This window comes from Mixophyes fleayi, chromosome 8, assembly GCF_038048845.1.
Source record: "Mixophyes fleayi isolate aMixFle1 chromosome 8, aMixFle1.hap1, whole genome shotgun sequence".
Taxonomy (NCBI): domain Eukaryota; kingdom Metazoa; phylum Chordata; class Amphibia; order Anura; family Limnodynastidae; genus Mixophyes; species Mixophyes fleayi.
In genome coordinates this window covers 86,094,617-86,112,263 of record NC_134409.1, presented here as the reverse complement: position 1 = coordinate 86,112,263, position 17,647 = coordinate 86,094,617, and the positions used below count along the sequence as shown (strand labels likewise).

At 60.9% G+C, this 17,647-nt stretch overlaps 1 protein-coding gene across 1 annotated transcript in view; it reads left to right on the top strand.

Moving 5' to 3' along the window:
- Window positions 1-17,647, top strand: part of MEI1 (meiotic double-stranded break formation protein 1) — a 172,396-nt gene that overhangs the window by 36,393 nt on the left and 118,356 nt on the right. The window contains exon 2 of the mRNA XM_075184181.1: window positions 16,545-16,668. Within this exon, the coding sequence (XP_075040282.1) occupies window positions 16,545-16,668 (124 nt within the window). The remainder of the gene's footprint in view (window positions 1-16,544; window positions 16,669-17,647) is intronic.

Here is a 17,647-nt window from a genome sequence, read left to right as displayed (position 1 = left end):
TAGCGTAACAGAGGGCAAAGGAGGGGGACAGAGGGCAGAGGAGGGGGACAGAGGGCAGAGGAGGGGGACAGAGGCCAGAGAAAGGGGACAGCGTGACAGAGGGCAGAGTGAGAGGGCGCGTGACAGGAGGGGACAGAGGGCAGAGGAGGGGGACAGTGACAGAAGGCAGAGGAGGGGGCAGCGTGACAGAGGGCAGAGGAGGGGGGCAGCGTGACAGAGGGCACAGGAGGGGGACAGTTTGACAGAGGCCAGAGGAGGGGGACAGAGGGAAGAGTAGGGGGACAGAGGGCAGAGGAGGGGGACAGAGGCTAGAGGAAAGGGGACAGCTCGACAGAGGGCAGAGTGAGAGGGAGCGTGACAGGAGGGGACAGAGGGCAGAGGAGGGGGACAGTGTGACAGGGGGCAGAGGAGGGGGACAGTGACAGAAGGCAGAGGAGGGGGGCAGCGTGACAGAGGGCAGAGGAGGGGGGCAGCGTGACAGAGGGCACAGGAGGGGGACAGTTTGACAGAGGCCAGAGGGGGGGACAGCATGACAGAGGGCAGATGAGAGGGGACAGCGTGACAGATGGCAGAGTGAGAGGGAGCGTTGACAGGAGGGAGACAGCGTGACAGGGGGCAGAGGAGGGGGACAGTGACAGAGGGCAGAGGAGGGGGACAGTGTGAAAGGGCAGAGGAGGGGGGCAGCGTGACAGGGCAGAGGAGGGGGGCAACGTGGCAGAGGAGGGGAACAGTGTGACAGGGCAGAGGAGGGGGGCAGCGTGACTGATGGCAGAGGAGGGGGGCAGCGTGACAGGCCAGAGGAAAGGGACAGCGTGACAGGCCAGAAGAGGGGGACAGAGTGACAGAGGGCAGAGGAGAGGGGACAGCGTGACAGGGCAGAGGAGGAAGGCAGCGTGACAGACGGCAAAGGAGGGGGACAGAGGGCAGAGGAGGGGGACAGAGGGCAGAGGAGGGGGACAGAGGCCAGAGGAAAGGGTACAGCGTGGCAGAGTGAGAGGGAGCGTGACAGGAGGGGACAGAGGGCAGAGGAGGGGGACAGTGTTACAGGGGGCAGAGGAGGGGGACAGTGACAAGGCAGAGGAGGGGGGCAGCGTGACAGAGGGCAGAGGAGGGGTTCAGCGTGACAGAGGGCACAGGAGGGGGACAGTTTGACAGAGGCCAGAGGAGGGGGACAGAGGGAAGAGTAGGGGGACAGAGGGCAGAGGAGGGGGACAGAGGCCAGAGGAAAGGGGACAGCGTGACAGAGAGGAGAGGGGACAGCGTGACAGGGCAGAGTAAGAGGGAGCGTTACAGGAGGGGACAACGTGACAGAGGGCACAGGAGGGGGACAGCTTGACAGAGGCCAGAGGAGGGGACAGCGTGACAGAGGGCAGAGGGGGGGGACAGCATGACAGAGGGCAGAGGAGAGGGGACAGCGTGACAGATGGCAGAGTGAGAGGGAGCGTGACAGGAGGGGGACAGCGTGACAGGGGGCAGAGGAGGGGGACAGTGACAGAGGGCAGAGGAGGGGGACAGTGTGAAAGGGCAGAGGAGGGGGTAGCGTGACAGATGGCAGAGGAGGGGGGCAGCGTGACAGGGCAGAGGAGGGGGGCAACGTGGCAGAGGAGGGGAACAGTGTGACAGGGCAGAGGAGGGGGGGCAGCGTGACTGATGGCAGAGGAGGGGGGCAGCGTGACAGGGCAGAGGAGGGGGGCAGTGTGACAGAGGAGGGTGGCAGAGGAGGGGGACAGCGTGACAGAGGGCAGAGGAGGGGGACAGTTTGACAGAGGCCAGAGGAGGGGGACAGTGGGAAGAGTAGGGGGACAGAGGCCAGAGGAGAGGGGACAGCGTGACAGAGGGCAGAGTGAGAGGGAGCGTGGCAGGAGGGGGACAGTGTGACAGAGGCCAGAGGAGGGGAAAGTGTGATAGAGGAGGGGGGCATAGGAGGGGGACAGTGTGACAGAGGGCAGAGGACGGGGGCAGCATGACAGAGGCCAGAGGAGAGGGGCAGCGTGACAGAGGCCAGAGGAGGGGGACAGAGGCCAGAGGAGGGGGACAGAGGCCAGAGGAAAAGGGACAGCATGACAGAGGAAAGGGGACAGCGTGACAGAGGGCAGAGGAGGGGGACAGTGTGACAGAGAGCAGAGGAGGGGGGCAGCATGACAGCGGGCAGAGGAGGGGGACAGCATGACAGAGGGCAGAGGAGAGGGGACAGCGTGACAGATGGCAGAGTGAGAGGGAGCGTGACAGAGGGCAGAGGAGGGGGACAGTTTGACAGGGGGCAGAGGAGGGGGAAAGTGTGATAGAGGAGGTGGGCATAGGAGGGGGGCAGAGGACGGGGGCAGCATGACAGAGGCCAGAGGAGAGGGGCAGCGTGACAGAGGCCAGAGGAGGGGGACAGAGGCCAGAGGAAAGGGGCAGCATGACAGAGGCCAGAGGAAAGGGGACAGCGTGACAGAGGGCAGAGGAGGGGGACAGTGTGACAGAGAGCAGAGGAGGGGGGCAGCGTGACAGCGGGCAGAGGAGGTGGACAGTGTGACAGAGGGCAGAGGAGGGGGACAGCGTGACAGGCCAGAGGAAAGGGGACAGCGTGACAGGCCAGAAGAGGGGGACAGCGTGACAGAGGGCAGAGGAGAGGGGACAGCGTGACAGGGCAGAGGAGGAAGGCAGCGTGACAGACGGCAAAGGAGGGGGACAGAGGGCAAAGGAGGAGGGCAGAGGAGGGGGACAGAGGCCAGAGAAAAGGGGACAGCGTGACAGAGGGCAGAGTGAGAGGGAGGGGACAGAGGGCAGTGGAGGGGGACAGTGTGACAGGGGGCAGAGGAGGGGGACAGTGACAGAAGGCAGAGGAGGGGGGCAGCGTGACAGAGGGCAGAGGAGGGGGGCAGCGTGACAGAGGGCAGAGGAGGGGGGCAGCATGACAGAGCGCAGAGGAGAGGGACAGAGGGCAGAGGAGGGGGACAGAGGCCAGAGGAGCGGGACAGCGTGACAGAGGGCAGAGGAGAGGGGACAGCGTGACAGAGGGCAGAGTGAGAGGGAGCGTGACAGGAGGGGACAGAGGGCAGAGGAGGGGGACAGTGTGACAGGGGGCAGAGGAGGGGGACAGTGACAGAGGGCAGAGGAAAAGGGACAGCGTGACAGAGACCAGAGGAGGGGGACAGCGTGACAGAGGGCAGAGGAGGGGGGCAGCCTGACAGAGGGCAGAGGAGGGGGACAGAGGCCAGACGAAAGGGGACAGCGCGACAGAGGCCAGAGGAAAGGGGACAGCGTGACAGGGCAGAGGAGGGGGATAGTGTGACAGAGGCCAGATGAGGGGGAAAGTGTGATAGAGGAGGGGGGCATAGGAGGGGGGCAGAGGACGGGGGCAGCATGACAGAGGCCAGAGGAGGGGGGCAGCGTGACAGAGGGCAGAGTGAGAGGGAGCGTGACAGGAGGGGGACAGCGTGACAGGGGGCAGAGGAGGGGGACAGTGACAGAGGGCACAGGAGGGGGACAGCTTGACAGAGGCCAGAGGAGGGGGACAGATGGAAGAGTAGGGGGACAGAGTGACAGAGGCCAGAGGAGGGGGACAGCGTGACAGAGGGCAGAGTGAGAGGGAGCGTGACAGGAGGGGGACAGCGTGACAGGGGGCAGAGGAGGGGGACAGTGACAGAGGGCAGAGGAGGGGGACAGTGTGAAAGGGCAGAGGAGGGGGCAGCGTGACAGATGGCAGAGGAGGGGGGCAGCGTGACAGGGCAGAGGAGGGGGGCAGCGTGGCAGAGGAGGGGGACTGTGTGACAGGGCAGAGGAGGGGGGCAGCGTGATTGATGGCAAAGGAGGGGGGCAGCGTGACAGGGCAGAGGAGGGGGACAGTGTGACAGAGGAGGGTGGCAGAGGAGGGGGATAGCGTGACAGAGGGCAGAGGAGGGGGACAGTTTGACAGAGGCCAGAGGAGGGGGACAGAGGGAAGAGTAGGGGGACAGAGGCCAGAGGAAAGGGGACAGCGTGACAGAGGCCAGAGCAGGGGGGCAGCGTGACAGAAGGCAGAGGAGAGGGGACAGCGTGACAGAGGGCAGAGTGAGAGGGAGCGTGGCAGGAGGGGGACAGTGTGACAGAGGCCAGAGGAGGGGGAAAGTGTGATAGAGGAGTGGGGCATAGGAGGGGGACAGTGTGACAGAGGGCAGAGGACGGGTGCAGCATGACAGAGGCCAGAGGAGAGGGGCAGCGTGACAGAGGCCAGAGGAGGGGGACAGAGGCCAGAGGAAAAGGGACAGCATGACAGAGGAAAGGGGACAGCGTGACAGAGGGCAGAGGAGGGGGACAGTGTGACAGAGAGGAGGGGGGCAGCGTGACAGCGGGCAGAGGAGGTGGACAGTGTGACATAGGGCAGAGGAAAGGGGACAGCGTGACAGAGGCCAGAAGAGGGGGGACAGCGTGACAGAGGGCAGAGGAGAGGGCACAGCGTGACAGGGCAGAGGAGGAAGGCAGCGTGATAGACGGCAAAGGAGGGGGACAGAGGGCAGAGGAGGGGGACAGAGGGCAGAGGAGGTGGACAGAGGCCAGAGGAAAGGGGACAGCGTGACAGAGGGCAGAGTGAGAGGGAGGGGACAGAGGGCAGAGGAGGGGGACAGTATGACAGGGGGCAGAGGAGGGGGACAGTGACAGAAGGCAGAGGAGGGGGGCAGCGTGACAGGGCAGAGGAGGGGGACAGTGTGACAGGCCAGAGGAAAGGGGACAGCGTTACAGAGGCCAGAGGAGGGGGACAGCGTGACAGAGGGCAGAGGGGGACAGCGTGACAGAGGGCAAAGGAGGGGGGCAGCATGACAGAGTGCAGAGGAGGGGGACAGAGGGCAGAGGAGGGGGACAGAGGCCAGAGGAGCGGGACAGCGTGACAGAAGGCAGAGGAGAGGGGACAGCGTGACAGAGTGCAGAGTGAGAGGGAGCGTGACAGGAGGGGACAGAGGGCAGAGGAGGGGGATAGTGTGACAGGGGGAAGAGAAGGGGGACAGTGACAGAGGGCAGAGGAAAAGGGACAGCGTGACAGAGGCCAGAGGAGGGGGACAGCGTGACAGAGGGCAGAGGAGGGGGGCAGCCTGACAGAGGGCAGAGGAGGGGGACAGAGGCCAGACGAAAGGGGACAGCGCGACAGAGGCCAGAGGAAAGGGGACAGCGTGACAGGGCAGAGGAGGGGGATAGTGTGACAGAGGCCAGAGGAGAGGGGACAGCGTGACAGAGGGCAGAGGAGGGGGACAGTGTGACAGGGGGCAGACGAAAGGGGACAGCTTGACAGAGGGCAGAGGAGAGGGACAGTGTGACAGAGGGCAGAGGAGGAGGGCAGAGGAGGGGAGCAGCGTGACAGAGGCCAGAGGAGCGGGACAGAGGCCAGAGGAGGGGGACAGCATGACAGAGGCCAGAGGAGAGGGACATTTTGACACGGGGCAGAGGAGGGGGACAGAGGGTAGAGGAGGGGGACAGGGGGACAGAGGGTAGAGGAGGGGGACAGGGGGACAGAGGGTAGAGGAGGGGGACAGTGTGACAGAGAGCAGAGGAGGGGGGCAGCGTGACAGGGCAGAGGAGGGGGACAGTGTGACAGGCCAGAGGAAAGGGGACAGCGTTACAGAGGCCAGAGGAGGGGGACAGCGTGACAGAGGGCAGAGGGGGACAGCGTGACAGAGGGCAGAGGAGCGTGACAGAGGGCAGAGGAGGAGGGCAGCTTGACAGGGGGCAGCGTAACAGGGCAAAGGAGGGGTACAGCTTGACAGAGGGCAGAGGGGTGGACAGAGGTCAGAGGAGGGGGACAGCGTGACAGGGCAGAGGAGGGGGACAGAGGGCAGAGTGAGTGGGAGCGTGACAGGAGGGGACAGTGTGACAGGGGGCAGAGGAGGGGGACAGTGACAGAGGGCAGAGGAGGGGGACAATGTGACAGATGGCAGAGGAGGGGGGCAGCGTGACAGGGCAGAGGAGGGGGCAGCGTTATAAAGAACAGAGGAGACGGGACAGCGTGACAGAGGGCAGAGTGAGAGGGAGCGTGACAGGAGGGGACAGTGTGACAGGGGGCAGAGGAGGGGGACAGCGTGACAGGGCAGAGGAGTGTGACAGGGCAGAGGAGGAGGGCAGCGTGACAGAGGGCAGAGGAGGGGGGCAGCGTGACAGAGGGCAGAGGAGGGGGACAGTTTGACAGAGGCCAGAGGAGGGGGACAGAGACCAGAGGAAAAGGGACAGCGTGACAGAGGCCAGAGGAGGGGGGCAGCGTGGCAGAGGAGGGGGACAGCTTGACAGAGGGCAGAGGAGGGGGACAGGCCAGAGGAAAGGGACAGCATGACAGAGGGCAGAGGAGGGGGACAGCTTGACAGAGGGCAGAGGAGGGGGACAGAGGGCAGAGGAGGGGGACAGTGACAGAGGGCAGAGGAGGGGGGGCAGCGTGACAGGGGGCAGAGGAGGGGGGCAGCGTGACAGAGGGCAGAGGAGGGTGTCAGTGTGACAGAGGCCATAGGAGCGGGACAGCGTGACAGGGCAGAGGAGAGGGGACAGCGTGACAGAGGGCAGAGGAGGGGGGCAACGTGACAGAGGGCAGAGGAGGGGGGCAGCGTGACAGAGGGCAGAGGAGAGGGCAGTGTGACAGAGGAGGGGGACAGTGTGATAGAGGTGGGGGACAGAGGCCAGAGGAGGGGGACAGCGTGACAGAGGGCAGAGGAGAGGGGACAGCGTGACAGAGGGCAGAGGAGGGGGACAGCGTGACAGAGGGCAGAGTGAGAGGGAGCGTGACAGAGGAGGGGGACAGCGTGACAGAGGGCAGAGGAGGGGGGCAGCGTGAGAGGGGGCAGAGTGAGAGGGAGGGGACAGAGGGCAGAGGAGGGGGACAGTGTGACAGGGGGCAGAGGAGGGGGACAGTGACAGAAGGCAGAGGAGGGGGGCAGCGTGACAGAGGGCAGAGGAGGGGGGCAGCGTGACAGAGGGCAGAGGAGGGGGGCAGCATGACAGCGCAGAGGAGAGGGCAGAGGAGGGGGACAGAGGAAAGGGGACAGCGTGACAGAGGGCAGAGTGAGAGGGAGGGGACAGAGGGCAGAGGAGGGGGACAGTGTGACAGGGGGCAGAGGAGGGGGGCAGCGTGACAGAGGGCAGAGGAGGGGGGCAGCGTGACAGAGGGCAGAGGAGGGGGGCAGCGTGACAGAGGGCAGAGGAGGGGGCAGCATGACAGAGCGCAGAGGAGAGGGACAGAGGGCAGAGGAGGGGGACAGAGGCCAGAGGAGCGGGACAGCGTGACAGAGGGCAGAGGAGAGGGGACAGCGTGACAGAGGGCAGAGTGAGAGGGAGCGTGACAGGAGGGGACAGAGGGCAGAGGAGGGGGACAGTGTGACAGGGGGCAGAGGAGGGGGACAGTGACAGAGGGCAGAGGAAAAGGGACAGCGTGACAGAGACCAAAAGAGGGGGACAGCGTGACAGAGGGCAGAGGAGGGGGGCAGCCTGACAGAGGGCAGAGGAGGGGGACAGAGGCCAGACGAAAGGGGACAGCGCGACAGAGGCCAGAGGAAAGGGGACAGCGTGACAGGGCAGAGGAGGGGGATAGTGTGACAGAGGCCAGAGGAGGGGGAAAGTGTGATAGAGGAGGGGGGCATAGGAGGGGGGCAGAGGACAGGGGCAGCATGACAGAGGCCAGAGGAGAGGGGCAGCGTGACAGAGGCCAGAGGAAAGGGGACAGCATGACAGAGGCCAGAGGAAAGGGGACAGCGTGACAGAGGGCAGAGGAGGGGGACAGTGTGACAGAGAGCAGAGGAGGGGGGCAGCGTGACAGCGGGCAGAGGAGGTGGACAGTGTGACAGAGGGCAGAGGAGGGGGACAGCGTGACAGGCCAGAGGAAAGGGGACAGCGTGACAGGCCAGAAGAGGGGGACAGCGTGACAGAGGGCAGAGGAGAGGGGACAGCGTGACAGGGCAGAGGAGGAAGGCAGCGTGACAGAGGGCAAAGGAGGGGGGCAGAGGAGGAGGACAGAGGGCAGAGGAGGGGGACAGAGGCCAGAGGAAAGGGGACAGCGTGACAGAGGGCAGAGTGAGAGGGAGCGTGACAGGAGGGGACAGAGGGCAGAGGAGGGGGACAGGGGGCAGAGGAGGGGGACAGTGACAGAAGGCAGAGGAGGGGGGCAGCGTGACAGAGGGCACAGGAGGGGGACAGTTTGACAGAGGCCAGAGGAGGGGGACAGAGGGAAGAGTAGGGGGGTAGAGGAGGGGGACAGAGGCCAGAGGAAAGGGGACAGCGTGACAGAGGCCAGAGGAGGGGGGCAGCGTGACAGAGAGGAGAGGGGACAGCGTGACAGAGGGCAGAGTGAGAGGGAGCGTGACAGGAGGGGACAGCGTGACAGAGGGCACAGGAGGGGGACAGCTTGACAGAGGCCAGAGGAGGGGGACAGATAGAAGAGTAGGGGGACAGAGTGACAGAGGCCAGAGGAGGGGGACAGTGTGACAGAGGGCAGAGTGAGAGGGAGCGTGACAGGAGGGGGACAGCGTGACAGGGGGCAGAGGAGGGGGACAGAGGGCAGAGGAGGGGGACAGTGTGAAAGGGCAGAGGAGGGGGCAGCGTGACAGATGGCAGAGGAGGGGGCAGCGTGGCAGAGGAGGGGGACAGTGTGACAGGGCAGAGGAGGGGGGCAGCGTGACTGATGGCAAAGGAGGGGGGCAGCGTGACAGGGCAGAGGAGGGGGACAGTGTGACAGAGGAGGGGGACAGCGTGACAGAGGGCAGAGGATGGGGACAGTTTGACAGAGGCCAGAGGAGGGGGACAGAGGGAAGAGTAGGGGGACAGAGGCCAGAGGAAAGGGGACAGCGTGACAGAGGCCAGAGCAGGGGGGAAGCGTGACAGAAGGCAGAGGAGAGGGGACAGCGTGACAGAGGGCAGAGGAGGGGGAAAGTGTGATAGAGGAGGGGGGCATAGGAGGGGGACAGTGTGACAGAGGGCAGAAGACGGGGGCAGCATGACAGAGGCCAGAGGAGAGGGGCAGCGTGACAGAGGCCAGAGGAAAAGGGACAGCATGACAGAGGAAAGGGGACAGCGTGACAGAGGGCAGAGGAGGGGGACAGTGTGACAGAGAGGAGGGGGGCAGCGTGACAGCGGGCAGAGGAGGTGGACAGTGTGACATAGGGCAGAGGAGGGGGACAGCGTGACAGGCCAAAGGAAAGGGGACAGCTTGACAGAGGCCAGAAGAGGGGGACAGCGTGACAGAGGGCAGAGGAGAGGGGACAGCGTGACAGGGCAGAGGAGGAAGGCAGCGTGACAGACGGCAAAGGAGGGGGACAGAGGGCAGAGGAGGTGGACAGAGGCCAGAGGAAAGGGGACAGCGTGACAGAGGGCAGAGTGAGAGGGAGGGGACAGAGGGCAGAGGAGGGGGACAGTGTGACAGGGGGCAGAGGAGGGGGACAGTGACAGAAGGCAGAGGAGGGGGGCAGCGTGACAGGGCAGAGGAGGGGGGCAGCGTGACAGGGCAGAGGAGGGGGATAGTGTGACAGAGGCCAGAGGGAAGGGGACAGCGTGACAGAGGGCAGAGGAGAGGGGACAGCGTGACAGAGGGCAGAGGAGGGGGACAGTGTGACAGGGGGCAGACGAAAGGGGACAGCTTGACAGAGGGCAGAGGAGAGGGACAGTGTGACAGAGGGCAGAGGAGGAGGGCAGCGTGACAGGGCAGAGGAGGGGGGCAGCGTGACAGAGGCCAGAGGAGCGGGACAGAGGCCAGAGGAGGGGGACAGCATGACAGAGGCCAGAGGAGAGGGACATTTTGACAGGGGGCAGAGGAGGGGGACAGAGGGTAGAGGAGGGGGACAGTGTGACAGAGAGCAGAGGAGGGGGGCAGCGTGACAGAGGGCAGAGGAGGGGGACAGTGTGATAGAGGAGGGGAACAGAGGGCAAAGGAGGGGGACAGCGTTACAGGGCAGAGGAGAGGGACAGCGTGACAGAGGGCAGAGGAGCGTGACAGAGGGCAGAGGAGGAGGGCAGCTTGACAGAGGGCAGAGGAGGGGGCAGCGTAACAGGGCAAAAGAGGGGTACAGCTTGACAGAGGGCAGAGGGGTGGACAGAGGTCAAAGGAGGGGGACAGCGTGACAGGGCAGAGGAGGGGGACAGAGGGCAGAGTGAGTGGGAGCGTGACAGGAGGGGACAGTGTGACAGGGGGCAGAGGAGGGGGACAGTGACAGAGGGCAGAGGAGGGGGACAATGTGACAGAGGCCAGAGGAAAGGGGACAGCGTGACAGAGGGCAGAGTGAGAGGGAGGGGACAGAGGGCAGAGGAGGGGGACAGTGTGACAGGGGGCAGAGGAGGGGGACAGTGACAGAAGGCAGAGGAGGGGGGCAGCGTGACAGGGCAGAGGAGGGGGGCAGCGTGACAGGGCAGAGGAGGGGGATAGTGTGACAGAGGCCAGAGGGAAGGGGACAGCGTGACAGAGGGCAGAGGAGAGGGGACAGCGTGACAGAGGGCAGAGGAGGGGGACAGTGTGACAGGGGGCAGACGAAAGGGGACAGCTTGACAGAGGGCAGAGGAGAGGGACAGTGTGACAGAGGGCAGAGGAGGAGGGCAGCGTGACAGGGCAGAGGAGGGGGGCAGCGTGACAGAGGCCAGAGGAGCGGGACAGAGGCCAGAGGAGGGGGACAGCATGACAGAGGCCAGAGGAGAGGGACATTTTGACAGGGGGCAGAGGAGGGGGACAGAGGGTAGAGGAGGGGGACAGAGGGTAGAGGAGGGGGACAGTGTGACAGAGAGCAGAGGAGGGGGGCAGCGTGACAGAGGGCAGAGGAGGGGGACAGTGTGATAGAGGAGGGGAACAGAGGGCAAAGGAGGGGGACAGCGTTACAGGGCAGAGGAGAGGGACAGCGTGACAGAGGGCAGAGGGGGACAGCGTGACAGAGGGCAGAGGAGCGTGACAGAGGGCAGAGGAGGAGGGCAGAGGAGGGGGCAGCGTAACAGGGCAAAGGAGGGGTACAGCTTGACAGAGGGCAGAGGGGTGGACAGAGGTCAAAGGAGGGGGACAGCGTGACAGGGCAGAGGAGGGGGACAGAGGGCAGAGTGAGTGGGAGCGTGACAGGAGGGGACAGTGTGACAGGGGGCAGAGGAGGGGGACAGTGACAGAGGGCAGAGGAGGGGGACAATGTGACAGATGGCAGAGGAGGGGGGCAGCGTGACAGGGCAGAGGAGGGGGCAGCGTTATAAAGAACAGAGGAGACGGGACAGCGTGACAGAGGGCAGAGTGAGAGGGAGCGTGACAGAAGGGGACAGTGTGACAGGGGGCAGAGGAGGGGGACAGCGTGACAGGGCAGAGGAGTGTGACAGGGCAGAGGAGGAGGGCAGCGTGACAGAGGGCAGAGGAGGGGGGCAGCGTGACAGAGGGCAGAGGAGGGGTACAGTTTGACAGAGGCCAGAGGAGGGGGACAGAGACCAGAGGAAAAGGGACAGCGTGACAGAGGCCAGAGGAGGGGGGCAGCGTGGCAGAGGAGGGGGACAGGCCAGAGGAAAGGGACAGCATGACAGAGGGCAGAGGAGGGGGACAGCTTGACAGAGGGCAGAGGAGGGGGACAGAGGGCAGAGGAGGGGGACAGTGACATGGGGCAGAGGAGGGGGGCAGCGTGACAGAGGGCAGAGGAGGGTGTCAGTGTGACAGAGGCCATAGGAGCGGGACAGCGTGACAGGGCAGAGGAGAGGGGACAGCGTGACAGAGGGCAGAGGAGGGGGGCAGCGTGACAGAGGGCAGAGGAGGGGGGCAGCGTGGCAGAGGAGGAGGGCAGTGTGACAGAGGGCAGAGGAAAGGGGACAGCGTGACAGAGGGCAGAGTAAGAGGGAGCGTGACAGGAGGGGACAGCGTGACAGAGGGCAGAGGAGGGGGACAGCGTGACAGAGGGCAGAGTGAGAGGGAGCGTGACAGGAGGGGACAGAGGGCAGAGGAGGGGGACAGTGTGACAGCGGCAGAGGAGGGGGACAGTGACGGGGGGCAGAGGAGGGGGAAAGCGTGACAGAGGGCAGAGGATGGGGACAGTGTGACAGAGGCCAGAGGAGCGTGACAGCGTGACAGAGGGCAGAGGAGAGGGGACAACGTGACAGAGGGCAGAGGAGAGGGGACTGCGTGACAGAGGGCAGAGGAGGGGGGCAGCGTGACAGAGGGCAGAGGAGGGGGGCAGCGTGACAGAGGGCAGAGGAGGGGGACAGCTTGACAGAGGGCAGAGGAGGGGGACAGAGGGCAGAGGAGAGGGACAGAGGGCAGAGGAGGGCAGTGTGACAGAGGGTAGAGGGGGGCAACGTGACAGAGGGCAGAGGAGGGGGACAGAGGCCAGAGGAAAGGGGACAGCATGACCGAGGCCAGTGGAGGGGAACAGCGTGACAGAGGGCAGAGGAGAGGGGACAGCGTGACAGAGGGCAGAGTGAGAGGGAGTGTGACAGGAGGGGACAGAGGGCAGAGGAGGGGTACAGTGTGACAGAGGGCAGAGGAGGGGGACAGTGTGACAGGGGGCAGAGAAGGGGGACAGAGGGCAGAGGAGGAGGACAGTGTGACAGGGCAGACGAAAGGGGACAGCTTGACAGGCCAGAGGAGAGAGACATTTTGACAGGGGGCAGAGGAGGGGGACAGCTTGACAGAGGGCAGAGGAGGGGGATAGTGTGATAGAGGAGGGGGACAGAGGGCAGATTAGGGGGCCAGAGGAGGGGGACAGTGTGACAGAGGCCAGAGGAAAGGGGACAGCGTGACAGGGCAGAGGAGGGGGGCAGCGTGACAGGGCAGAGGAGGGGGGCAGCATGACAGGGCAGAGGAGGGGGGCAGCGCGACAGAGGCCAGAGGAAAGGGGACAGCGCGGCAGAGGAGGGGGACAGCGTGACAGAGGGCAGAGGAGCGTGACAGGGCAGAGGAGGGGGGCAGCGTGACAGAGAGCAGAGGAGGGGGACAGTTTGACAGAGGCTAGAGGAGGGGGACAGAGGGAAGAGTAGGAGGACAGAGGACAGAGGAGGGGGACAGAGGCCAGAGGAAAGGGGACAGCGTGACAGAGGCCAGAGGAGGGGGGCAGCATGACAGAGGGCAGAGGAGAGGGGACAGCGTGACAAAGGGCAGAGTGAGAGGGAGCGTGACAGGAGGGGGACAGAGGGCAGAGAAGGGGGACAGTGTGACAGGGGGCAGAGGAGGGGGGCAGCGTGACAGAGGGCAGAGGAGGGGGACAGTGTGATAGAGGAGGGGGGCATAGGAGGGGGACAGTGTGACAGAGGGCAGAGGACGGGGGCAGCATGACAGAGGGCAGAGGAGGTGGACAGTGTGACAGAGAGCAGAGGAGGGGGGTAGCGTGACAGCGGACAGAGGAGGTGGACAGTGTGACAGAGGGCAGAGGAGTGGGATAGTGTGATAGAGGAGGGGGACAGAGGGCAGAGGAGGGGGACAGCGTGACAGGCCAGAGGAAAGGGGACAGCGTGACAGAGGGCAGAGGAGGGGGACAGCGTGACAGGCCAGAGGAAAGGGGACAGCGTGACAGAGGGCAGAGGAGGGGGACAGCGTGACAGAGGGCAGAGGAGAGGGGACAGTGTGACAGAGGGCAGAGGAGAGGGGACAGCGTGACAGGGCAGAGGAGGAAGGCAGCGTGACAGAGGGCAGAGGAGGGGGACAGAGGAAAGGGGACAGCGCGACAGAGGCCAGAGGAAAGGGGACAGAGGCCAGAGGAAAGGGGACAGGGTGACAGAGGAGCGTGACAGAGGGCAATGGAGGAGGGCAGCGTGACAGAGGGCAGAGGAGGGGGACAGCTTGACAGAGGGCAGAGGAGGGGGACAGTGTGACAGGGCAGAGGAGGGGGACAGTGTGACAGGGCAGAGTGAGAGGGAGCGTGACAGGAGGGGACAGTGTGACAGGGGGCAGAGGAGAGAAGACAGCGTGACAGAGGGCAGAGTGAGAGGGAGCGTGACAGGAGGGGACAGTGTGACAGGGGGCAGAGGAGGGAGACAGTGTGACAGATGGCAGAGGAGGGGGACAGTGTGACAGATGGCAGAGGAGGGGGGCAACGTGACAGAGGGCAGAGGAGGGGGACAGTGTGACAGAGGCCAGAAGAGCGGGACAGCGTGACAGAGGGCAGAGGAGGAAGTCAGCATGACAGAGGGCAGAGGAGGCGGGCAGAGGAGGGGGACAGACGCCAGAGGAAAGGGGACAGCGTGACAGAGGGCAGAGGGGGACAGCGTGACAGAGGGCAGAGGAGCGTGACAGAGGGCAGAGGAGAAGGGTAGCATGACAGAGGGTAGAGGAGGAAGTCAGCGTGATAGAGGGCAGAGGAGGGGGACAGAGGGCAGAGGAGGGGGACAGAGGCCAGAGGAAAGGGGACAGCGTGACAGAGGAGCATGACAGAGGGCAATGGAGGAGGGCAGCATGACAGGGCAGAGGAGGGGGACAGTGTGACAGGGCAGAGTGAGAGGGAGCTTGACAGGAGGGGACAGTGTGACAGGGGGCAGAGGAGAGAGGACAGCGTGACAGAGGGCAGAGTGAGAGGGAGCGTGACAGGAGGGGACAGTGTGACAGGGGGCAGAGGAGGGGGACAGTGACAGAGGGCAGAGGAGGGGGACAGTGTGACAGATGGCAGAGGAGGGGGGCAGCGTGACAGATGGCAGAGGAGGGGGGCAGCGTGACAGAGGGCAGAGGAGGGGGACAGCGTGACAGGGCAGAGGAGGGGGACAGTGTGACAGGGCAGAGTGAGAGGGAGCTTGACAGGAGGGGACAGTGTGACAGGGGGCAGAGGAGAGAGGACAGAGGGCAGAGTGAGAGGGAGCGTGACAGGAGGGGACAGTGTGACAGGGGGCAGAGGAGGGGGACAGTGACAGAGGGCAGAGGAGGGGGACAGTGTGACAGATGGCAGAGGAGGGGGGCAGCGTGACAGATGGCAGAGGAGGGGGGCAGCGTGACAGGGCAGAGGAGGGGGGCAGCGTGACAGAGGGCAGAGGAGGGGGGCAGCGTGACAGAGGGCAGAGGAGAGGGGACAGCGTGACAGAGGGCAGAGGAGAGGGGACAGCGTGACAGAGGGCAGAGGAGAGGGGACAGCGTGACAGAGGGCAGAGGAGAGGGGACAGCGTGACAGAGGGCAGAGGAGGGGGACAGCGTGACAGAGGGCAGAGTGAGAGGGAGCGTGACAGAGGAGGGGGACAGCGTGACAGAGGGCAGAGGAGGGGGGCAGCGTGAGAGGGGGCAGAGTGACTGGTTGCAGAGAGGGCAGTGTGTCTGGATGTAGAGGGGGCATTTTTGCATACAACTAAATAAGTATTTCCGTCCTGACCTAAATATTACATTTTTTTGACCCAACTACTTCTAAAACAGGACTGTTCAGTAATTATTTTGGAGGGGTGACTTGAAAAAATTATGGTGACTCTAAGGGTGCCGCGAACTGCAAAAGTTTGGAAACCACTGGCATAGAGTGTATTTATAATCCTAAAGCTTGCATTTGTGTCTTTAAGCCAGGTGATGAGGTTTTGCTGTTGTTGCGCACACAGTGGAGTAAATTGTTCGCTACATGACAAGAACACTTTGAATTGATCCGTTAGTTATAAGGGGATATTAACCATGAAATCTCTCAAACTGACACTCGGAAACTTGAGAAAAGCCTGGAAAGAGCAGAAACTTTTTACAAACTTGTACGGCTTACATTGATCTTGGTTCTTGGGTACTTCTTAAGCACCCAGTAGGTGCATGAGGATGCCTGTGAACCAACTTTAACTTCGGGACAAAAAAGGTTCCTTAAAGGTCCAGGTGACTGAGTTTCCAGGAGTGTTCTGAGATGTGCCGGGGAGGGCCAATTTAATTTGGCATGAGACTGGTGGTCCATTAAAGGCCATACAGACTCACTAGGGGAAAACGAGAACAGATGATAAAGGAAGTATTTTACATGTTACGCTTAGGTGTCATAGAAGAGTCCACTAATGAATGGTGTAGCCCTATTGTACTTTTCCCCAAATCTGACGCAAGTACCCACTTCCGAATGGATTTCCGCAAGATGAATTTGGGTTTGAAACTTGATGCGTACCAAATGCAACAGGTGGATGAACTCCTCGATCAGGTTGAGTCAACCAAGTATATTTTAACCATCGATCTTGCAAAAGATTATTGACAGATAGAGCTGATCGAGGAGCTGATTTGCATCAATTTGTGACTATGCCCTTCGAACTTCATGGTGCATCTGCATCTTTACAGCGCCAGATGGACCAAGTCTTACAGCCTCCCTAAAATTATGATCGCTTATCTTGATGGTATTGTCATCTGTATTGAACAATGGAACTCGCATCTTAATTGTCTTTGTGTTGTTTTTTTAGTCCCTGTGACAGGCAGGTTTAATGGCTAATCTAAAAAAATATGCCCTGGCATGGTAAATTACACGAGTATCTCATTATGTATCGCTGCGATTTTCAGCAATGCATATTGATAGTTAGCCCAGTGTTAATAAGAAAACCCCATAGGTAGAGCAAAGTTTTCATTATGTGAAATAATGTGTTTTTCAAATTATATATACTGATACATTCAACATGTAAAAAAATCAATGGAGAAACATGAACATACTCATGCCATGATGATGGAATTGTTTAATACATTTGCTATTTTCTTATTTACCTAGGTTATTCGTAAGAAGTATGTACTGTCTAGCTTTTATATGTTCTTAGAAAACAAAACTTCCACAGTTATTGGATTTTTGGCAAATGATGAAAGAATTTGTATCCGCTTTATAGGACAGATGCTAGGTAAGCCAATTGTAAAGGACTTGCAGAGTGTTTTTGCACTTGTATAAATAAATATTTATTCATTAATAAATATATATGGGTTTTATAATAATGCTACATACAGGACAGATTACATAAAAGCTTAGAATATACAAACCAAAAATAGCATAACAATATGATTGTCACATGTAATTTATATATTCATATTAATTTATGTTAATTTAGATAAAATTTGACATAAGAAATGAGTAATTTAATGTCAAAGATTCATCTTGACTGGATTGCACAAAGATATAAAAACAGAGTGCACTAACAGTTTGATGTCAGTGCTATCATTCAGCAAACACAATACAACTTCGTCAGAAAAGGCCTTTCTGCATCTATACCTTCCAGATTGGCATCCTGTTGAGGGAGATAGATAATGGAAACTTTTTAAAGCCCTTTGCTCCCACATTAAATTAAAAGAATAGTTTATTAATTTTGAGATAACCTTTTGAGTCTGTTACCTCATTGCTTGGAAAGTATATTTAGAGACTACCCATCTAAAAATTAACTTCATTTAAAGTATTATAAAACTGCAGGTGCCCAACTTAACTATAACATCTTCACCGCACAGCATAATCTATAATTGTATTTATCCAAAGTAAATCATAAATAAAAATCAGTGTCACAGTTGCCACAATAGCCTAATATGTGAAAATTTACTTCTTGACCCCCAAAATATAAATTTCATGGATCAATCATCCCCATAATCTCCTCTACTAATAATAGCTACAGAACTGATTACCATTTTTTATAAGAAAGACATCCAATACATTGTTGAGCTCTGTTAATGAATGTAATACTACCACCTCATGTGATAAGGAATTCCATAGCTTTTCCACCCTTACAGTAAAGAACATTTATCTTTCATCCAGTCTGGGGGACACTGCTTACCATGGGTTGTGGAGGGGAGCACGGGAGTTGGCACCTAGCTAGTTAAGTTTAGCACTGCTGACAG